General features: G+C 41.7%; 1 protein-coding gene across 1 annotated transcript; it reads left to right on the plus strand.

Moving 5' to 3' along the window:
• The first annotated feature begins 335 nt into the window (after nucleotides 1–335).
• On the plus strand, nucleotides 336–22,018 carry hibadha (3-hydroxyisobutyrate dehydrogenase a). Its single transcript, XM_008300277.1, has 8 exons — nucleotides 336–424; nucleotides 2,932–3,092; nucleotides 3,327–3,436; nucleotides 3,639–3,760; nucleotides 13,664–13,797; nucleotides 15,032–15,108; nucleotides 19,650–19,806; nucleotides 20,496–22,018. The coding sequence occupies exons 1-8, from the start codon at nucleotides 355–357 to the stop codon at nucleotides 20,652–20,654; spliced, it is 990 nt and encodes a 329-aa protein (XP_008298499.1). The 5' UTR covers nucleotides 336–354; the 3' UTR covers nucleotides 20,655–22,018.
• Nucleotides 22,019–24,291: the final 2,273 nt, after the last annotated feature.

The following is a 24,291-nucleotide window of genomic DNA, read 5'->3' on the forward strand; positions in this document are numbered from 1 at the left end:
TCCGAGGTAAACAATATCACATGATAACTGTTGAGATCATCTGAAATCTGCAATCACGCACCATTCATCACAAAGAAAAAATAAATGAATAAAAACACTTTACATCTAATCTCATGGTTCAATTTGCTACATTTAAAGTTTTGTTAATTTCGAGAAAGCACTGTAATGATACTGTAGGCTAAAGGGCATTTACATGTAAAAGCACAGGAAGTCCCTCCTTTACTTAATTTCTATTGGCTCAGAAAGCTGAGCCGCTGCTGCGATTGGTGGAAAATGCCATCAATCATAACAGTTCAGCGCAGCTTTCCTGGCTTGACAGCTGTCACCGTACGCCGAGGTCAAGGGGAAAGAAGCATGGCTGCGTTGTTTAGAGGGTCCCGAAATTTATTGTTAAGGTGGAATAAGCATGTCGACTTTGCCTTCGGTAACGTATTTGCTTGTGTTGTCAGTTTCCTTGTGCCTTTTTTTCGTTTACGAGTGTGTTCGGAGGTGAATAAAAGCGGACTGCTGTGTGCTGCAGCTTGTTAGCTAGCTTGTTAGCCCTTTGAAGAAAGTATGAATACTTACTGTCCATGTTAGCCAAGTGTTGCAGCCTGGACACAATGTCCCTGAGCTGTCCAGCATTGTCTGCGTGATGACTATAAGCATGCTGACACATGAAGCAACGGCAAGATAGAGCTAATTTTAACCGATAGTAGTTCCCTTTATAGACCTTTGTATGACTACTATGTGGTGCAGCTGTGGTGGGTGTTGCATTGTATTAGTCGCTTTCAATTGCTAATTACAATGCTATAGGATGTTTTGCACCGTAAGAATCCATTGATTAGCTTTGGGCTGCATCACTGTCCAGCGCCTGCTCAGTCCACGCATCACTGCAGATCAAACAGTGCAAGACACACCTATGCTTTCCTGAATCAGCAACTGTGAACATTAATTTGATTGATTGTCGTAATGCCAAAAATCGATTCAAATTCATAACAAGCAGACCCTTGACAAGTCAGTGCCTTTGAACTATTCTCTTTTGTGATGTTTCACAGAGATTCTATCACATGTAAAGGTGTGCCTTGTGATAAAAATGTTTGATAGCACCTGAGTTAGACCAGAGTTACCAGTTTTAGCTCTTAGTTGGAATGAATGTGGTTTATGTGTTAGGTTATTAATGTTCATTTACATTTTTAATACTGTGTGTGTTTTATGGTATTTTGGATGAGCAACTCTTTAAATGGTCCAGGAGATGAGATGCAGGTGCTGGTGAGGAGAAAAAAAATCACACATAAAATCCCATAAGAGAAATTAATATATTAATAATATTCAGATTGAATATGCTATCTGTGTTTCTGATTTTTTTTTAAGCAATAAAAACACTGTCCATGTTTGGCCTAATGACAGTTACCCACCTGGATATAGCTCTTCCTCCACCTCCTCCTGCCTCATCTGTGCTTCACTGCTTTATTTCTTTCTATTTTGAGAAAGCTTCCAATATCCACAGCCTTCAAGTCTTGAATTGTGAATTAGCAAGCTAGCAGCAAATACCAGCAATTTCTCCTCTTTCATGTGCTCACTCCAAATGCACAAGTGTGAAGAAGAGTGATTTCAATCTGGTGCTTGAATAACACACAGAGGACCCAAAGCTTAAGCTGCTTGTGTTTTTGATCAATGAGATCCTTTTATTTTGGAGAACTTTGATGCATGATTGGAATGACAGATGAGTAGATCTGGGGTCCTTTATTTTCATTATTATCATTATTGTTTTGTTTTGTTTTCATTAAGCTATTCATAAAATTGATAATAGAAAAGATAAATGAATCATTCTCTGCAAAACATTTCCTGTTTCCAGTTTCTCAAACAACTTTTCCATTTCTCTGTGTTACATCAATGTAAACTGTACAATTCTGAATTGTTTTGGAGTGCTTATGGGAACAAAAATATATAGTTTTATAGTAGATTTTCTATTATTTGGGAAATTAACAATTTGCTTAATAAAAATAAGTAATGACTGAGAATGTGTTTCACTTCTACAGTTTCAAACTGGTAAAGGCTTTGTTTCCAAAAATAAGTTTTAAAACCAACAAGTTGAACCTCCAAAAACATACGCTTGTGTTTTATAAGGATGGTGCCATTTATTTTTGAAATACTGTGTTGGGAAAATGGTAAACAATGGATGGCGACAAGAAGTAGTGCTAAAACAAAATAGCCACTTGGCGGAAGTATCTGTTCTACTGTTGTTTTCATTTTATAGATCGCATCATCATAGTAAATACTCATATTTACTAAGTGCCATTGTGTCACTACATAAAACTCTTTCCCAGCAAATGAAGCAACACCTTCAGCATATTTGATTTAGTAATTTTAGGCCAGTATCAGATGATACTGCATTATCACTGAAGTCATACTGTTGTGGTATTTACAGAATATGTCAAGGAGTCAACTGAATTTAAGCCAAAGCTTTGTGTTTGTTCTCTATTCAAGCCTAATCCGGTTGTTGTAGTCTGATTGGCACACTGCCAGAGTTTCCACTCTGTTTACTATCTCTTAACCTGGCTAGACTTTGGCTGAGCCACAAGTGTTTCATTGTCTGGCCAGACATCCAAAAAAAGATGTTGTAAGTTACAACCTAAACAAAAAGCTCTGTTATTATTGATTCTAATTAGTTCATTGTGCTGCACTAATGCGTTCTGGAAAATATTAGGATTTTTTTTTTCTTTACAGTTGCTCTTCACCTACATTTAAACTGACAGCAATTAGTCTTAGAGACAAAAGTATGTCACAGCACTGCTCACAGTGGGGAGTAGTCTCTCCTTTATTGTCTGGACCAGTTCAGAGAAGCATTCAAGATAATGAGTTTAAATGTGTTTGTATTGCTCTGGACTTCAGCTTAACAAAATATATTTACCCCACAGTTCTAATGTCTTTTTTTTCTCTCTCTGTTAGCGTCAACACGATCAATGGCCTCAAAGACGCCAGTGGGGTTTATTGGTCTGGGAAACATGGGCACTCCCATGGCCAAAAACCTGCTAAGAAATGGTTATCCTGTCATTGCTACTGACGTCTTCCCTGAGTCTTGCAAGGAGCTGCAGGACACTGGTGCCCAGGTAACACACTGTCAGCTACACATTGCATGCCCACATCTAAACCCGTACTTGGCAGGGCCACCAATTCTTTGAAACTCACTGCAGTTCTTAGTATTGTTACCTAATTAACAAACTTTGAGCCAACAGAATTTTACAAATAGTATGATAGTCAGAGCTATATTTACTACAATTGTTTCACGACTGCGTGTATATTATGTGGTAATGACACCGTTTAATGATGACTCCCATATTTAGGTAGTGGACTCCCCAGCAGAGGTGGCAGAGAAAGCAGACCGCATCATCACCATGCTACCCTCTAGTCCCAATGTCATAGAAGTCTACACAGGCCCAAATGGCATCCTCAAGTAAGCAAACTTTAATTTCACAGTCTCTGTGATTTTGCAACATTCATGCAAGCCCACACCACCTTTTAAAAAAAAAAAACTGTAAGAGAGAAGCAACACACTTGCAAGGTGTTTATTGGGTAAACAAGAAGGCTTGGCCAGAGAAAATGTATTCCATGCACTGCACACATTGTGCTAATGCTTTCTGTCTTGCTCTGCTCAGGAAGGTGAAGAAGGGGACTTTGCTGATTGACTCCTCCACAATTGATCCTGCTGTCTCTAGAGAAATGGCAGTTGCTGCAGAGAAGATGGGTGCTGTGTTCATGGACGCTCCAGTGTCAGGAGGTATTGTGTCAGCCAAAGCATTAGTAACCAAGCTGCTGTCTTTGCCTTCAAACGCTTCACTTCTGCAAAATCTATTTCTGATTGGGATTTTTTTAAATATTATTGTCTCTTTGGGATTTTTTATTTTTTTTGACAGTTTTTTTTAGAGTATTGCATTTCATAGGTGGAAGTTGCTTGACTCTAAATATCAAAAAAGTAGGAACTAATGTTATTCATGTGTTAGGAACTATATAAAGAATTATATAAAGAAAATGAGAGAAGTTGTAGATGACAGTATCAAAAGCAGGATTGGACAGCTAGTTTGTTCATATGAGAATACCAGCCATAGTGTTAGGCCTATGACCCTTCAGCCTTGGTTCTGTACAGTCTTATACTCTTTTGTATATCTAAACTATTGGACCTTCTGGGTTAGTGCTCGGACATGGGTTGTAATTACTGAGCGGTCCAGCCAGTAGGTGCCCTCTTGAGGTTTTTATTGCTGCTTTTGACCGGGGGTCTTAAAGGCAAGGTTAAGGTTTTAAGTCCTCATTATGTTGGTGCTGTCTGCTTGTGACGGCTTCTTGACAGAGCACAGGATCACCAGTCGTCCTTAATGGGCTGAGCTGCAGTGGAGAATCCCGTGTCAGGGCTTTTCATGTTGATGGAGCCGTAATGGCGGGTATCCCATGTTAGTGCCTTTCATGTCAGATAAAGAGTCATAAAGAAGAGAGAAACTGCCCTCACATGGAGAGCAGAAGAGAAGAGGAGAGAGATAAGACATGAAGGAGATACATCGCAGTAAAACTGTCCATCTCCCTTGCTCTCTCTATCTTTTTCTCTTTCACACACACACACACACCCACTCAGTTCTTTTGATTCAGGTATGCAGTTAAGATTTTCTACATCCTGTCATTCCTGCGTGTTTGACTGCTAACTCTGATCATGGTCTATTTCCTTTTTATTGCACAATCTTTAATTCACATTGCACACTGTACCTCCCGCCCTCTCCCATACAAACACAGTTTGTATGACCCATTTTGGCATGTTTACCAGCTGGCGTCTGCAGAACAGACTGACTGCACTCAGTGAGATCAGAGCCTTAGGCCTGTTACTCTCCCTTAACACACGCACTGTTTACATATTATAGACGGTGCACGGTTTGTGTGTGCAGTCCTCTGTGAAGGTTCTTCCTCTCCTGTCTCCTAACTAAGCCCTTTTTACTAGCCTGAGATGACCAATGATTTACCTGCTACCTCTGGTCTCTGCAGCAAGCTCTGCAGAGACTCTTCTTTGTCATGAACATGTACACTTGCTGCATGCACCCGTCCACCCAGTGTCACCTCCAGATGTAGATAAGTCATATCCATGCGTGCATATAGCTAGAATAATTGAATATTCTAAGCAGACAATCAATCAAAAGCAGTTTTGACAGTCAGTTATAATTCTAATAATCAATTAAAGTCATTTATAAATCAACAATACCAAACATTTACCACCTCCAACCTCTAAATTGTAATGATTTTCTCCCTTTTATGTTACTGTCAATGGGAAATCTTTGGTCTGAGACAATCAGCTCTGTTTTGAACTCGTGAGTGGAACTTGGTGACGATAGTGCGACTCTGATAAGCCAAGCCAAACTTGCAAAGACAGGTCGTGAAAGAGTGTTCCGGTATGTGACAACTCAATGGAAAATTTCAGAGATCTGTGTCCCCTCTATCCCTAACCCCCCACCCGCCCCCTCCTCAGTCTGCTTTCCACATTTCTGGGTGGGTTATGAGGTTACATGCTCTGTTCCAACCAGGAGATGGCACCCTACCCAAACAGGGCATTGTCATACTCTTGAGGTTTGTGTGTATGAGTGTGTAAGAGAGACTAGGACTGATGACAACAGCTCAGCTCTATGACCAATAATATACCTACTCAGTCATTAAAGTAAAATATAGAATAACAGTAAAATAAAAATGTGTCTTTCAACTTAAAAAAAAAAAACTATCTGGTTTTCTGTTTGACAGGTTCAAGAGACACAGTATAATGCAACATAATATTTACATTACGTTTATTGCACAGCATGTTGTTTTCTATATCTTTTGATTATGTTTGATTATATTGACTTAAGGGAAGACGCATTGTCTAATCAAAGCTGATTTGGTTCTCTGGGAATAACATAACATTGAACGCAGACTTGCTGTGATCTGCTGTAATTTTTAACTTTTGCAGACACAGCCTGTACTTTCTGTGGTTTCAGCACTTGTTTTTATTTTTAATCTAGAAATTCTTTTGATATAAAATGAATCCCTTGGTGTGTGTTGTGCGAGGTGGCACATTTTATTCAGAAATGTGTGTTTGTATATTGTGTGCGTCATTAGAGGTTTGGCCTGCAACCGTGGGATCTGAATTGCAGAGTCAGAACCCTTTTTAAAAAGAGCACTCAAAAAAGCATTCACTTTCTTCTCATGGGCATCCTGCTGGCTTCCATTCATCCACATTGACCAGTGTCTTGGCTTGAATGCTGCGTGAGCCAGCTGTGTCCTGGTAAACACACACAAACACATTTATACAGAGCTGTAATCTTACAAGATCCTAGCCCCAATTTCTCCAAACACTTTCTTGCACAGACACAGTTACATGAACTTAGACATGGGTTCTTCAGGCATGCTAACGTTTGCTTGTGCACACACACACACACGTCTACCGCTGTCTGGTGTCATTAAAAACGTCCGCATGCAAAGTTGACCCACAACAAAACAGGCTCTGATGTCACAGGCCCAGGGTGTTGGCACAGTGATGGCAAAAATAGGAGGTCTGGCTAACAAGCGGCGGGGTCGTTAGCAGTAATTACCCAGAATGCATGTGTTTGTGTCTGTGTGCCCATGGTGGGCTGCCACATTGCTAACGGACGATGGCTTTAAAAAGTCCCTAAAAAACCTTTCATTGTGTTTTTTCAGTGGTGGGAAAGTCAGCAATCGGTGCAAATGAAAGCAAGACGGAGCCGAGCTGTTGTGGGACTATAGGCATTCGGGCTAATGTTGCTTGTTTGCGAGGTCTTATAATCCTCAGCTAACTACCTATTTAGGCTGAGTCTCAACACCACTCTAATCATATCCATACCACATCAACTCAACCTAAGTTTTGCAATGTGTCATTTGCCGACAGTCTGAACGTCATCCTCCAGCCTGTAGGAGCTTGTTCAAGTTAAGGCTGGCACCACTTGGTTTGTCAGTCAACGCTGCCAAGCCCCTCTTCTGCTGACTGATAAAGACTGTTTCTACCTCCAAGCCCACAGGACCTGGGGCTTCTTATGCAAAATCAGCTTTGACTTTGAAATAAACTACATGAAAAAATACACTGGTTAAATTCAGATTAATATTGGTTTATATTTTGCCCAAAACTGGTTTTGTGAAAGAGTTCTTTCACAAAACCTTTGAAAGAGTTCTTTCACAAAACCTTCCTTATTTAAGGCTCTAGCTTTTCATGGAGCTTTCGGCTATGTCAAATCAGCAGATGGAGAGTTTTGTCACACTGTTTCCAAGTTATATAACAAACTTTCATGCGTATCTTTTAAATCAGCACAGACAAGAGGTGGTATGAATAAAATCGAAACAGCTACAGAGCTTACCTATCAACAAGTGAGCAAACTCCATTCCATGAAGACTGTGTGATACAGTGGAAAGCTCAGAGAAAAGGCTCGTGAGTGGATCTTGAGATTGGATTGTTTTGCCAAACTGTGTCATTCTTTAACAATATCTTATGTTTGCTGGATGGACTTTTCATACCTTGAATTTTGAAAGAATGTAGTAGTTACAGAGAAATTTAAACAAAAAAAATAATTATAGTAACAGCAGCAGAATATAAAGTATTTCCACTGTGTTAACTGTAGTCTCTAAATACTCACTTTCTATTTTCCAAACACTTATCATATCATAAAGTATGACTCACACCAATGTTGTGTCTGAGAGCTCTCCCTGACTGAGTCTTTCACTTTACCCTACAGGATAATTAGTCTTTTTGAACTGAAAAGATGAGACGATAATGACCCAAAGTAGGTGCAATTATTTTTAAAACTTGTCAGTTGTTTAAGCTATTTTTCAAGCAAAATGCCTATCAATGGCTCAGCTTTCCTTTGTCTTTTCTGCCTCTCTGCTTTTCTCTGCTTTTATCTCTATCACAGTCAATAATAGCAGTGGGATTAGGACAAAACAAAACACTTACAAATATCACATTAGGCTTTAAGAAATTGTGATGTGAAGTATTTTGTTGTATTTCATAAACCATCATGATTTTTTGGGCTATTTGAAAAAATAACAAGCATTATAATGAATAGCAGAATTGATCATTAGATTCAACCCCACAATCGTTTACTCTACAGTAAGCAGCAAATTGAGACTTTGGATACTCATGAATCATTATCATTGACTGGTGTGTCACATAACTACATCTGTCAGAGGCAAAGCTCTACACTGTTGGATTTGTAACACAAAGTAAGCACGTTTTGGGTGATACGTTTTGCATCGTAGTATAGGAATTATATAGTGTGTAAATTTGGCACTGAGAATTTGGGCAAAATGGCTAACAAGAACACAGCTGAACACTTGCCTTTCCTTTCGTTTTAAACCAATCCAAATGTGTTTGTTTCTGCATTCGGACTAACCGGTTCCAGTCTGAGAATAAAATTATTCAAGCAGTTGCGCCTCGGAGCTTGAAGGCTGTTTAGCAAAGGTTAGTGATGACTCTCTGACTCCGAGATAAGGAATCAGGTTAGACAGGCAGGGGGTGGTGCTGCCGCAGTCTGTCATGGCTAACCAGTACGAGAGCGCGTCAGTCGTCCAAAGACTAGATTAGCATAACAAGCCTGCCACTGACGGGTTGTGGTGACATAGAGGGGCACTGAAGGAGGGAGGGAGGGTGTAGGGTGGTGAAGTGACCAGCAATGGTGATGATGGAAGGGAGGTGATGTGGGGGGGTTCGAGTCTATGCTCCAGATGGAGATAGACCCACAGCAGCTGGGGGACTGGTTCTCACAACTCTGCCCCTGTGTCATCTGCTGTGTATGTGAGCGTGTGCAGACAGATAGTCAGCTGGTGTATGAGTCATACCAAAAAGTCTCCGTCCATCAAATGTGGCCCAAACGTCACACAGCATGTCACTTATCTAAAAGCGAATTAGCATTGTGTCTGTATAAAAGTGTGTATGTCTGTCCCGGCCTGCTAACAGCCTAATTGGGGATCATTATTAACTTGCTCTATCCTAGATGAGTCTCATTGGGCCAGGAAAAGGATTGATTGTGGCTCTTTCTTGCTCCCTCTATTCTCTGTCACTTACCATTGACCAGCAGCTCCCCTATGGAATAGAGCAGTTACTGATGATGATGAAAATAATGATGATGATGATGATGAGGGCTGACCTGCTGGTCAATGGACAGACATTGCAAAGCAAACCCTTAAGGCTGTAGCAACATTTATATCCAAGAAACTATGCCGAAGCACTAAACTAAATTATCCTTCTTCCCTCGTTTTTTCTTTCTTTTTTTTTTTTTTTAAACCCAAACTTTCTTCAGTCGCCTACTCGCTCAAGGTTCTCATGGAGTATTTGTGTGCAGGAGTCAGTTCTCATGGCTCTGCGCTCGTTAAGTGGAGCCGATAAAGAGTCTGTTTTTAACATAACAGAGGAGCATTAGTAAAGTTGGCAGAAAAACTGTTGAAAGTGCTGATTTTTGATGCTGCTGTGTGTGAGCGATTTTGGTTAACGCACACCCGCGTCCCGTTTCACTTATTTACTCGATATCCGTTGTGCTTTTTACGGGGCCTGTTTAGGGTTTTAATTTGTTTGAGAAAAAAATCTGCCCTTGGGTGTAATTATAATGGTGGACCACATGAGGCTGCGTTGTTGGCCTGTAAACATCCTACCCCCACTGGCTTACACTCCAAGCAGTCGACTCCCATTGACTCAAGGCTGTTACGCTATTAAGTGTGAAGGCTCTTTTCAGTCTGAATTATAGATGACTCCATCTGAGCCAAAACAATCTTGCATGTGCATATAGTTAAAAAGTTAGTGGTGAACAATGCAGTATACTGCCAGTGTTAGAGTTTGTTTACACCAACTACATTTGGATGTGAAGGTGTGATGTGAAATCTGGCGTATCCCTAAATCTCTCCTGGCATTCTTGCAGTAAGAGCAGTTACATTGTCATTTGAGGAAATGAGGTGTTTGGTGGAGCTCTAATGATATTATAGGTGTTGTTTTGCTCCAAGTGTTTTTCCGTATAATCTCTGGGGGGAAAAAAAAGCAGGGTTGTGGAACGTTGTCAAATGCGTCATTCATTACCAAACACTGGGAACATCCCTCCATATGTGTGTGTGTGTGTGTGTGTGCGCCTGCGACTGTGTGTGTTGTTTGTGTTGCCTCATATTCGCAAATGTAGTTTAATTTAAACCCACCGCCAATAAAAAGTGGCTACTGGTTTACATGCGGCTCGTAACTCTGAGACACAGCCTCAGAAGCTCCAACTGACGTCTTATTGGCGGCCAGCTCTGGGATCTGCACCTGTCTCTGGTACACACACACACACACACATTTACACACACAGATACTGCATGCACATTTACACTCACATTCTCACTTGCTTTGTACATACAAGCACCACTTCAAAAAGAGTTAAAAGGTTATACGACTGTCATGAATTGCTTTGGTTGATTCTTTTGAGTGTAATGAAAGAAGTGCTAATGAACTTAGTGTTCACTACAAACAGGCCAAACCAGAGTTGTTTCTCTGATCTTCCTTTGCCTTCACACAACTACTTTCAAACGCTTATGTTCACGGTTAATGCCTGTCGTCAAAGCCTGCTGTTAAGCATCTGTCCTGATAGAGCGTGATTGCTCGCTTATTCACTTGAATTTTGTTAATAGGGCAGATGAAGGAGATGTCTTTATGTGTAATGTCTGTAACTGAAGAAAGCTCACTTGGATGGGCCACACACAATTTTCACATGCACATACTCAGACACACTTTCTATGTGGTGCCTTTCCATACTTCACACAACACTATAAGAGCCACTTTCATTCTCCTCCCCCTCATCCTTGCAAAGTAAAAGTCACACAGTTTCTTATTAATAGTCTAGCAAACTTCAGCCTAGTCTGAGAATATTTGTGTTGGGTGATTTGAGGGTGGGGAGGTGGGCACCCACGACTCAGTCAACCAAAGCTTGTCCCTTGGATGTGGATGAGAGAAAGTGACTGAGGCAAGAGGTGGTTCTTTCCCAAGGGAATTTTCTCCCAAGGAAGGATTGTCTGCTGGTTTTTGCAGTTTTATTTTCACCTTTATTTTTAGCCTTTTTCAGAGATCTCAACGAGAAGGCAATGCCTGTAGTTAATAGCACTCTGGTATAATTACATTGTGCTTAGTGTATATCTTGTTACGTATTTGTTGTAGCATATAGTACGCAACTGTCTCTTGTGGATGTCTTCTTAGCATCTTTATCCCTACTGTACTCTTTCCTCTCTGTGTCCCTACCCTGTATCTATCATAGGTGCCCCCCAACCCCACACACATACTCACACCTTGTCTCCCCCCCTAGGGGGCGTTGTGTAGTTGTGCAGTGCTAACGATCCAAGACTGTCACTCCCGCTGGGATGGATGAGCCGGCGTACCCGGCGCTCAGGAAGCCTCATTAGGATTCCTCTTTAATCCGTCTCTGACAGGACCGGCCCGAGAACGGGACGTCCCCACACACACGCACACACACACACACCACACACACATTAATACGCAGTGAAAGTATACACACCACATAGACACAGAATCACACGCGCAACCACAAATGCACTTCAGTCCGTGCACAATGAACAGACTCGCTGATGCCCTCAAGATGCATACACACAGACACACACTGTTATGCTAATGATGTGTTATTCTTCCACCAACAAGGATCTTCCATCATCCTGGTGTCACTCCTTATAGAAATCCACTACAGATCATAAGAGCTTATTATGGGTGATTAGTTAATTTGAGGGAGGGATGCTGGGAGGTAGAAAGAGAAAGATCGTTTTCCTGCTTTGCTGTCATCTCTACATCTCTCTCTACTGCGCTCTCTCTCTCTCTTGCTCTCTTTTCTCTCTCTCTCCTCCTTTCTCTCCTCAGTGAGATATATTGATTAGCATGTCGACTGTGTTATCAATAATCTCCTCTTTAGTCGTCTACAAACAGTGATCTCCACTAATGAACCAGCACAGTTGTCACACTGCTCTTTCTGTGTTTGTGTGTGTATTTGATTTTGTATTTTGTGAGGCTCAACTTGCAGCATAAAACTGGAAAATGAAAGGAAAGTAAAATAGAAGAGAACTGACACAATGAGTAAAACTTTCACAACTTCAGTATTGTTGTATTTAGTTTTGTAAAAAAATAAGTTCTGGGCTAGTCTTACATTGTATAGAAAGTCTGTTACATTAAACTAGATTCGACTGCTTTTGAACCAAACAGAAAACATGACATAAAGTAATAAGAAAGGAAATAAATCTATCATTCCGGTGAACCATATGGGTATATGATTGGTGTGTGTGGCAGCCGTATGCTGCCGCAGCGTGGGCTTTGAGCTTCATTATGTGGCCCTAATGACCTGCTGACAGCTCATCACTGACACACACACACACACACACACACACACACACATATATATACAGTGCAGTGGCATCATCATATACTTGACAACAGCATAGCCAATTAAAGGAGGATGTATATTTATGTTTATGGGCCATGGAAATATACAGTAAATCCAGTCTCCTCTTACATCTACTCTACTCTCCTCTGCAGTGAAGTCTAATAATGGGATTTCAGCTGTTTTGTCCCCAGTAATTCCCTTTTAATTATTAACACTGACATTATTAGGCTTTCACTATTAAGAGGTCTTTCATTAGAGCTGTATGGCACCCTAAAGAGTGATTTGAACTCCATCTCCTCTCTCCACCCCTCTCCCTTTTGTTTCCTTCCTTCTTGCAGAGAAAGTTTGTCAGTTTGAATGAGTGTTCATGATCGCTGCTTTTTTTTTCCCTCAATGTCCACAGCCTCAATTTCTCAAGTTGCTGTTTATTGTATTACGACTGTTATTATTTCAGGTTTTGTCTGCATTTGTGTGTGTTCATCTGTATGTGTATCCTGCTACTCATTGTGTGTTCAGTATGAGTCACTACAGCATTTAAGAGACAGTGCCATTGCATAAGAGACTCAGGCCGGCTGGGTTCAACCCACTCAGAAAGGGGTTATTTTTGCATTAAGGACCCTGTGGAGAGGGTGATGAGGGGGGGTGAGGTTGCCTCCTACAACATGGCACGCTCCTTAAGCCATCAGGCATGGGGAGGGATGCCTAATTGAACATGATAAAGTGTAAAGTTAATTACCCCTCACGCCTGTCACTGATACCCCCATGAGGGGGGCTGGCCTCAGGCACAGCTGTTGGTCTGTGTGTGTGTGTGTATGTGAAAGAGTCGGGGGGACAAGACAAAAGGCAAAGGTTCCCCTGAGAGTTGTGCAGTGGATGATGGCAACAATCGGCTTTTAAAGATGCCTCTGTCCCTCTGGTGCACAACTACTTAACACGTCTGTCCCACAATGAGTCTCGCATGTACACACAGAACAGTACACAGCTGACCACTGATGCACCAATAATAGTGTTGAAACAGTCAAGTGGTTGATGGATTAAATGGCAAATCCATATATTTTAGTTCGATATGCCTGTTTATTTAATGCTCACTTATTTAAAGTTTTATCAAATCTAACTTTCCATTTCATCCGATATAAGTAGTGTATGTTGCAGGTCTACATGTTTGAGTTAGACTGCTTTGGAGGCTGGGGATTGATGTGTGAAATATTATCACATTATTTATTCACCGCAGTTGACCTCATTACTTCACTTGAACATGTCGTGTGTGTGTTTAGGTGTTGGGGCTGCCAGCATGGCCAAACTGACCTTCATGGTAGGTGGAGTAGAAGAGGAATACAACGCTGCTCAGGAGCTGCTCACCTGCATGGGAGCCAATGTTGTCTACTGTGGGCAGGTTGGCACTGGACAGGTAAAGACAGATGCATGAACACGAACAAAAACTCTACACACATAGATATCATGGACATAAGAATTACAAGGTGTGTCAGAAAAGTTCCAGGGCTGGTGTCAAAACAGATATATTTCAAATCCAAACTACAAGTTTTCCCCTTCGAAGTAATCCCCCTGGAGTCCAACACACTTTCCCAGCCTTCTCTGCCACGCCGCCATGCACTCCTGGAAGGATTCTTCCAGGATCCTCCGCAGCTCCGTCGTCACAACCATGTTGATGTCGTCCACATCTTCAAAACGGGTTCCCTTGATGACCCCCCTTGAGGTTGGGAAAGAGGAAAAAAATCCCATGGAGCCAGGTGGGGTGAGTAGGGAGGTTGCTCCAGCACAGCAATGTTCTTCTCAGCCAGGAACTGTCGGATGCTCAGGGCATTGTGAGCAGGCGCGTTGTCATGGTGAAGCAGCCATGACTTGTCCTGCCACAACTCTCACCCCTTGTCGTGCACTGAACGACGTAAACGCTGCAGGATCTCTTTGTAGACGTGCTGGTTGATCGTCTGAAGGGAAAAACTCATAGTTTGTAGTTTGGGTTCGAAATGTATCTTTTGTGACACCAGTCCTGGAACTTTTCTGACACACCTCGTACATACTGTAGTTTGCTTGTTAGTTAAACTATATATTGTATCTTGCATATACAAGTGCCCAATCCATACATACTATAAGATTTAAAAAAACATGCTATTCCACTAATAAGACATTTGTTAAACACAAAACTTCTTACAAACAAAAAAATGTCTTTAATTCCCAAAGTTTACACCAAAAATATGACACAAAAACATTCCATTTCAAACGCACAATTTATTTTCACAGTGCTATATCTGGAGGAACACACACACACACAAAATGATGTTTTAATAACAAGCATTTCAGTTGTAAAACATGAAATATATTTGTCTTCAGTCTCATCTAATAACATTAAAAACTATGCATTTGTTTTTCTGGGAAATAATTAAACCTGCCTGTTTCTATAGCTAAAAGTAATAAACTACAACATAACTGCAAAGAAAGATCTTTGACTTTTGGTTAATACGTCTTCAAACAGAGCTCTAAACTGAAGTGCTTTCTCTTTTGACAATTCTGTTCACATTTGTATCCTCACATACCTTTTAATTGTTTTATCATCCAGTGTCATGAGTTGTCTTGCAAACACATACACAAGAAGTGCTTTATCTTCTTTCTATTCACACTTCTAGGCTGCTAAAATCTGCAACAACATGCTGCTAGCCATTGGAATGATTGGGACTGCAGAGACCATGAACCTTGGCATCAGGTATTGTAAGCAAATTCTACATGAACCTGCTGCCTACAGGCAAAACAATACTGAAACTGTGCTATCAGTGGCTTCATTTACATGGTAAAGGTAAATGTCAAAGTAACAATGGCTGGTTTATTTGTGGGAACACTGCAACAAGAATGTCTATTTTGGATATCAAAAGTAGGTGTAAATGACTTATCCCAACGAAAGTCTGGAATACAAGCTAGTATTTGAAATATGCTGCTCACATGCAGATGTACTGTAGCTTCTGTGGGGTAAAAGTGTGCATGTAAAAACAAGGATTCAATGCATCCATTTCAGTTCCCTTTTCTTGTTGAAGGATGTGGAGAAATAGTATGTTTCCAGACATTAGGTTATCATGGCAAGTATAAGTACCATGAAGTTAAAACGGCACGATTACAACCTTTTAGCCACGCATTAATTCAACTATGAAATTGCCCTTAGATATAGCCGTCACAATAAAAAGCAATTACTACACCGGTGATATGGCTGTAGCTGTAATTTACTACTTCAATACAGGTTTGGAAATGTGCGTGTGCTTCTGTGTGGGTGTGTGTAGTTTATGGAAGTGCAAAGGGGTCAGCCCTGCCCCAAGTCACAGCCGCCTCTGCTGGAGCGAGATGGATGAGGGGGTGGAGCCACAGGGTCTGATTTACATCTGCTGATTGAGCTCTCACCAGTCTCCTGCCACACCCCTACCACTGCACACCACCTAGAAATCCCATCATTCATCATGCCTCGTCCTGGCACAAAGCCTCTTTGGCCAGGACGCTGAGGATGATGGGATATGAAGTCTTCTGAATTAGGCCAATATAATCCCATATGAGTAGAAATCATCTAAGGAGTGAGGTGTGAACAAGCCTCTGTCCATCCAAGCCTCATCAGAGTGTAGTGTCTGTTAAGAATCTCCCTGTTTTTGGAAGTAGGGGTCAGGACAGTGCATTTTGAGTGCAGTTTGCATACATAAAGCCTATAAATCACTTATTCCTCAGATGAATGATGTGTGAATTTATTTTCTACTCCGTTTATGCATATCCCTTGTCAATAATAGACTGTTTCCTCTGTTCAGTGTTTTACTATTATGTGTTTTTATGGGGTTTACAACGCAAAATGGTATGTGCATCCAGTTGTGTGTGTGAGTGTGTATGTGTGAGTGCGTGCATGTACGCGAATTACTCTTTGCACAGTGCAGCTGTGTTAGTGCGTCTGATTTATCTGTGCTGAGACAGAGGAGGAAAATTGGCATGAGCAGTCGCACATAAATCCCCTCACTAGGCCTCTGAAATATGGAGGCATTAAGGGAGCAACACAGATTTACACATTGCCACACTGTCTCTGAAGCACACACACACGCAGACACAGATTTACATCCAGATACACTGAAGACAGCAGTTTTCTACCAGTACAACAACTTCTCACAGTGCACATCATTATAATATATTACAGTGAAAAACAGAATACTAACTACTGCATCCCTTTCCTTTGAATGTGAATTATTTTTATATCTTTGCGAGACTGACCCATATTCAGTCTTGATTGTATGAGCGTTCTTGCACAGTGTGTGTGTTCCCGTTCGTGTTTCCCCGTCTTCTTACTAGCCAATCTCTGGGGCTTTATTAGAGGGCTTGACAAAGACTGTCATCGTTTAGAGAGCCCACACCCGTAAATCTCCCATGCTGCATTGCGGCCCAGCCTCTTATGCAGAGAGGACGCTCTCTTAGGCGCATGTGTACAGACGCACACACACTGACACAGTCCAACACAAAGGAGACTGAGCACTCACAGCCAATTTACAGGAAAACGGCAATAACATTTTATCATGGTGGACTTGGACCTGATAGAGCTGCCCTTTCTTCAAATATATGTATATGTGTGTGCGTTTCCTTACCTGTACAATGCAGGCAGACACACAAAAATACGCACTCACATACACACAGTTCTGTTCATGGAGCTAATTTGTTGATCTCAGATGGAAGCTCGGGCCGTCTCCAGCAGAGCGTGACGTTCTCTTAGTGCAAGGAATGGCCACGCATGACAATTATGAACACACACACACACACACACACTCTCCCACTCCCAAACCCACATGCACACCCTGTCTTTCTACATTCCTCTCTTTCGTTTTTTTTATCCCCATCCATATTTGCTTTACCTTCTCATTTTTATAATCCTTTCATCTCTTCTCTTGTCTCTTTTGTGCCCGCTGTAATTTCTGCATGCAGCCAACCAGTCAGTGAAAGAGGGGGCTGAGAAGCTGCAGAGAGTAGCGTAGAGTGGTGGAGAGGAGCAGCCGTGATTTTAATGATCCACATGAAGATGAAAGGAGAGGAAGAAGAGGAGAGAGAGAGAGACAGAGAGAGACGACTGGCCCAGGAAGGGATATGACACTTTTACAGCTTACAGTTCACCTTGCGCGCCTATGTACCTGCGCCCATCCATGCGTGCAGACATGCAGTCATTGATGCACAAGCACACATATTTGTTCCTTTGTTCATTTTATGGGGAGAACAAGAGGCAAATCAAAGCATATAACGAGACAGAATCCTTTTGTGCTGAGACAGAAATAGGTTTACCACAACACACATGAGCACAAACACGCATCTCTCCTTCTCTGAGCGTTTAGATGAATTGTGAGCATATGTTCCGATGAAGATTAAACATGGGTGATAAACGCGCTTGTTGCCTCTATAAATGGGATAGTAAACGCTTGTGTGTGTATATGTGCTCGTTAGCTCTTTAATGAAATAATAAATGGGGAACGGGTTGGGCTTCCTCTCTTGTGGCATCAGATGAGGACGAGAAGCTAATCATAATGAAACAGACAGTTAATATCAGTGCTGCAAATGAACTCCACCTGCTAGAGCTCCCAGCACATAAACACCCTCCCCTCTTATTTCCATCTGCAGCCCCATCTCTCTCCCATTTTTTAATCTACGGCAGCATCACACGGCAACACATTTGTTTCATCGTTCGTGTGTGTTTATCCATGTCAATCTTGTTAAAGCGTGACATGTCCTCTTCTCCACGCAAATTACCACAGGCGAGGAACAACACCACTGCGTCAGCTAATAACCACAGTTGAGTGTGTGTGTGTGTGTGAGTGGTTTTCGGTGTGTGTATGTGTGATGGGAGCAAGAGGGGAACTTCATTGATTTATCGTTAACAGAGGACAACAGCTCCCCGTCAGCGTCTCTGGTCGCTATAACAAACGATCTGCGCGCTCGGACGCGCTTTATTGTAGCTCAGCCGGTAACCTTTTCAGCTGCTGACCCAGAACGCAGGGAGGGGCTGCCTGCTTGTGTGTGTGTGAGGAGAGCTGAGAGGGGGGGTTTGTGTGCGATGTCAAACATATGTCCCCAAGAGTCCTCAGACAGGGAGGTGTCAGCATGGAAGGCGAGGGGGAGGAAGAGCAGAGGAGTAGCAGGATGCGAGGGATGCTTACAGACATAAACTAAAAAAGCCATCATGAGCGAGACTGCCATTTTCAAAAACACGCAGAGTCACTTATGCCATATTTCCAAAACTGTTTCTTTTTAAAATTAGGCAGTCGGAGCAGGCACATAAGAGATGAAGGGAAGGGAAAATGGGGAGGGAGAGACATGGAGAGAGTGTAAACGCAATTCCTATTCTTAATTAGTTAGTAGACAGCTAATAAAACTGTGGCAGTAATGGCAGAATGAGAGCCAGGTGGAGAGAGGGAGGGAGGGAGGCTGCTGGCCTTAAGGACCTATGATGGTTTAATAGTCATATTGAGAGCAGAATAGAGTTACAGGCCTGTAAGTAACAGTAAACTAAGGCAGCCAGGACTTGATGTGGTCGGCTTTACACTGGCCTTAAAACCATTAATATACAAAAGCTGCACTACACAGGCGAGCTGAATGGCCGACACAGACGCTACAGTTACACCCTCCCTACTGTAATGGTTGGCACTTGGTTTCACTCCTTGCTTCTGTCTGTGCTCTGTCTCTTTCTTTGTCTCATTTGCTTCTTGCTGCTTGTTATCATAGCCTGGAGATTCGTCCTCTTGCATATGAAAGTGGGTTGCTGCAAAATGGGGCAGCAGAAGTAAGAAGTGCGCCTCTGTATCGTGACAGCGAGGTTTATGGCTCCCCTGTGCTGCTTAACCACTTCTCCTCCTCCACTTTCTTGAACGAGGGATGATGAAGGATAGATGTGGTGGTAAACATCAATACTGCATTAGCCAGCATTACAAAGCCTTCAGCCATTAACACTGAGGAATGGTCACAGCCAGGCATAAGGTTCAATGGGGGTCACTGCAATCACCAGGCGCCCCCACACCCATCTTTTTGCCACATTTCTCTTTTTAAAATGAACACCATAATCGGTGCTCCTGTTCATCCCGTCCCTGTCCCTTTTCTCTTGCATAACTCCTCTTTTGTTTTTGTACCTTTTCACTTAGATGCTAAAAGCCTCAATGTAAAATAGAACTATAATAATTCGGTGTGATATTTTGGTGGTGTATCCTTCTGTTTTGAAGACATTTCTATTTACAATGTTCTGTCTCCTTCTTCCAGACTGGGTTTAGACCCCAAACTGCTGGCGAAGATCCTCAATATGTCCTCAGGTCGTTGCTGGTCCAGCGACACGTACAACCCTGTCCCCGGAGTGATGGAGGGAGTCCCCTCTGCCAACAACTACCAGGGTGGCTTTGGAACCACACTAATGGCCAAGGTACAAGACCTGCCCTCTCTCATTGTGTCATGCCTTGTTTTCAGCATCTGTGATTCGTTGCTGGGACTGCATCAGATGATTAGTTTCATTATCCGTTCATCTGTTGATCACTTTTTGGGTCGTTTATTCAGCTGGAGGAGCCCAAGGGGAGAGCTTTAAATTGCTGTTTTTTTCCGACCAACTTTTAAAACACAAAGATGGTAATTAAAATTTTATTAAAATGGAGCAAATCAGCAAATTCTGGCCTTTGAGGAACTACCAAATGCTTACCCTTTTTTCATGATAAATGATAAAAATGGATAACCAATACTCAAAACTGCTTCCTTTTAAAGTTATGATTATCAAGTAATTGAGTAATTTTTGGGCGTTTTAGCTACTGCTATTCTTCGTCTTTTTTTATTATTATTATTATTTAGAGTCTTTTTTGTGTGGTTCTCCCTGCTCTTGTTTTCTCTGATCTGTCTGACTTACTGTCATTGTATGAGTCAGTCTGTGTCTGCATTATTCAGTGAATTGCTTCCTCTGTTAACACATTGTTACTGACATTTCTGCAGACTCCACAAATTAAAATGCAGAAATTTTAATATCCCTCAAGCTCCTCATATCAGCTGTTAAAACAAGAGGTTATCATATTAAACAACCTTTCTTTTACTTTTTCTCTCGGTCTCTTTTTGTGCCTCTGTTCAAAGGATCTTGGTTTGGCCCAAAACACTGCCACCAACACTAAGACACCGATTCCTCTGGGTTCCCTCGCCCACCAGATCTACCGAGTCATGTGCTCTCGCGGCTACGCTAACAAGGACTTCTCATCAGTCTTCCAGTTCCTGCGCGAGGAGGAAGGACAGTGAACGAAGGGGTAGCACAGCTGACTCTGCTGCTACCATACACAAACACACACATGCACACACACATCAGAACCTCACACCCCAGTGCCCCTTATCCCACTATGCTCAGGAGAGACTAAGGCCTTGCCCTCAGGCACAGATCTGCGGTCCAATTAACATACTGTATGTCGACACATGTCTCCTCATTGCATTAGCTGAATCATATATTCAATTGATGGCACACCCTCTACATGGAGGAAATGCTAAAACTGACCTTAGATCAGTATCTAGAGACAAAGCAACTCTCTTTCTGGTTTGTGCTGAGAGGCCAGGGTAGGGAAAATGAGAGGTAGTATGAGGTGCTGCAGGTTTACATGTAACAATGCAAATACTATGTGGTTTTTCAGGATGATGGAAAAGTAATTATTGCATGAATGTTCAAGCTTAAGTATATTCTTGTTGGATTTGTGCTATTTGCCTGTTACCCAAGTTACATGAGCATGTCCCTGTTAAATGATAGAGGACAGAAAAAACAGTAAGGTTTCACATAATGATAGAAATTCAATCAAAGAGAGTCCAGAGGTTGCGTTCTCCTTTAGCTCATGCCAACATTCACAGCACTACGTGTAAGGTTACCCAAACCGGCCACACATTAGGCTCAAAGTTTACTTGTTTGGTTCCACTTCTAAGTTTTTGGCAGGAAAAGAAAGACTGTCATTCAGTCATTTATGTTTTCCTGCTAGTGCACTTTCAACTGTTTTCATTATTCAATATTTCAATAAATCTTTTTTTTTTTTTTAACCTTGTGAATACACTATAGTTACAGCACTTTGGGTCCTTTGGTACTACATTTAAGTCTTTACTCACTGGATCGCCCAGTTCTGCTCTGCAATACTGTGAGATAAATATCCGGTTATTTTTGCACCATGTGCATCGCAGTGCGATGTGCTGGGCCGTTTTGATACAGTTACAGAATCTATTTGAACTTACCTCTTTTTCTCTACTGTCTACATCTGCCTATTGAGCCACTGGAGTATTATTTTGTGACCAATACTGTTCAAATTTGATACTATTCACTACAAAATGTTGTTCTGACTGTCTTGCACCTTCGTTGGTCAGTTTTTGTCCTCACATATTTCTCCTCTCTGTCTGTCCCTTTTGCGTCGATGACATCTATGTAAAGTGTTAGTGAGGAATTGTTCCTCCCTGCTCTGAGAAAATGTACATAATGTATATTTCATTTTGTTGTGTAGTATTGAAGAGGCATCTAAATGGACTGTCACTTTTTTTTTTTAGTAAAATTCATCAATAGTGTCTACAGTCTGTCTTTGCTCTGTGAAACAGACCTTCAGTCACGCTGTAGCCTAAAATAAAAGATGTTCTGTGTATTTGGTGTTTTTGAAGATGTTGTATTTTGCTGAAGATGTACGACTTACCATTCAAAGCTCAGGTATTTACTTCTCACTTTTGAAATTATTGACATAGGTATGCACTATAAAAATAGATTGCAAATATTAATTAAAGTTATGAGTAATTATTTTGATGAATACAAAACTTAAAAGAAATTGGATCAGTGGTCATCTTACCTGATGGTGGATGAGAAAAAAAGACACCAAATTGTTAACTGTCCCACTGTAGGTAACATAAAACTAATTAAATACATTGTGAGTGCCTTGGGCTGCAAGGTGGATCAGTGGTTAGCACCTTTGTCTTGCAGCAAGAAGGTCACCGGTTCATGTCCTGGTGAGGACACCGAGGTTCTTTCTGTGTGGAGTTTGCATGTTCTTGCGTAGGTTCTCTCTGGGTTCTCCAGCTTCCTCCCACAGTCCAAAAACACGTTGAGGTTAATTGGTGATTCTAAATTGTCCATAGGTGTGAATGTGAGTGTGCTTGGTTGTCTGTCTCTAAGTGTAGCCCTGTGGTAGACTGGTGACCTGTCCAGGGTGTCCCCTGCCTTCACCCTAAGTCAGCTGGGATAGACTCCACGACTGAGGATAATGTAAATGTCTTTAATTTTTCCAGATATTTGTTCCTAAAATAAGTTCATACAGTTCATCCTGAGGGGCTCATGAATACCTGAACAAAATTTAATTTGAATCTATTCAACATGTGAGACATGTTACTGAAAACTTTCCCCACTGTGGGATCAATAAAGTTATCTTTATCTTTATCTTTATCTTTAAAACCACACATGTGAAGATCACTAGAGGAAAGGTCAGAGGATCACTGAAGTCAGTGGCATTTTGTATCAATCCATCTATGGTGATATTTCACTGGATAAGTGAAAACTTCAACCTCCTTGGGAAAAAAATCATATGTCATTTGGACTCAACCTCCAAGGACTATGGATACCTCTATCGATTTTTATGGCAATCTATAAAATAGTTGAGGATAGTTATGCTATAGCTGCCTACATTTCTTATTTCCTTAATACAGACATCATACCAGCCTTCTGCTGTTACTTTTAGAAAAAAAAGTAAGATTCTTCTCATCTGCCTGATGTGTTACTCTTATTTTCACTCTATAAGATAGATCTCTCCTTGGTTGCTCTTTGTTAAGTTTCCCCCATTTAAAAAAAAAAAAAAAAAGTTTTTCCTTATTTAAGTCAAGGTTCTAAGAGAAGATGCATCATGAAGCCCTCTGGGCCAGAATTGCAATTCTGATATTTAAAACTGATTATTATTTAACAGGTAATGTCACAGACAATAGCTCATAACCCTGTGTGAAACCTTTTTTGCGCTTTCAGTTGTACTTATCCCAATATGAGCACACCGTCGTCTTCTGGTTATATGTTTCAGAGGATATTACAGGAGTCTTATATAGCTTAAAGTTTGCAAATCAGCCAATGATCCCGCCATCCTTCTCCTCAGTGGGTTGTTGTTCCACTGTCTCTTCAAAACTCTTCAGCAGGCACTCATATAATGCTTAATGCCAGTCGGGGAGAAATAGCAGCACTAATCTCAGAATGATGCCCTTATTTCCATCATTACAATGAAATGAGAGGAAAAAAACAAATGTGGTTTTGTTTTATTTTCTCGCTCTCTTTTTCTGAGGGCTGGTGTTTCGAAGTTTTATGGAGCTGCTGTTGTCTAAGTGGCAGCCGCAGTTGTAGCAGACTGTGGCGAGCCATTGGTGGCAGGAGTTGTGTTGTGGGCTTGTGACTCACTCTGTTATTGTTCTATGGGAAGTTATGCACTTGCCTCAGCTGTATGCTTTGAAGATTATCTTCATCTGATTGTAATATAGTGGCAGTGCTTTGAAGTTTAGATTAGGAAGTCCTTGCTATCTCATATCTCTTCCCAAGTAATATTGACTTTTCAGCTGATGTCACTCGTTCAAGCAGGATTTGGCGTCTTGGGCTTATGCAGACAATAGTTCTGGTCTTCCTGAGGTCTCCCAAAAGTAGAGCTACGCCTCTGGCTTGGCCTGCTGAATTAGGCAGCGTAGCTGATTCATATTTGGGTGTTTTAATTTGCCTGTGTTTTATAGCAGGCTGCTGAGCCGGCGGTTTCCTCATTAAAGGACACATGAAAGCAGGCTGTAAAGGAGCCGTGGTGAGACCGGCCTGTGCTGACGTCTGAAGGGGACGCGAGCGACCGAGGGACCGACCAAGTCTCGAGCCAGCCGGTCTGAGCCGGAGGGCCTCACCCTCTCCACCAGG

The sequence above is a fragment of the Stegastes partitus genome, unplaced genomic scaffold (genome assembly GCF_000690725.1).
Source record: "Stegastes partitus isolate 25-593 unplaced genomic scaffold, Stegastes_partitus-1.0.2 Scaffold1520, whole genome shotgun sequence".
Taxonomy (NCBI): domain Eukaryota; kingdom Metazoa; phylum Chordata; class Actinopteri; family Pomacentridae; genus Stegastes; species Stegastes partitus.

What these genes read in the sequence shown, in the direction of transcription:
- hibadha (XM_008300277.1), top strand. Translation starts at nt 355, where the DNA reads ATGGCTGCGTTGTTTAGAGGGTCCCGAAATTTATTGTTAAGGTGGAAT. An exon ending in GCATGTCGACTTTGCCTTCG is followed by an intron (nt 425 to 2,931) that starts GTAACGTATTTG and finishes TCTCTCTGTTAG; the next exon opens with CGTCAACACGATCAATGGCC. An exon ending in GGCAGGTTGGCACTGGACAG is followed by an intron (nt 13,798 to 15,031) that starts GTAAAGACAGAT and finishes TCACACTTCTAG; the next exon opens with GCTGCTAAAATCTGCAACAA.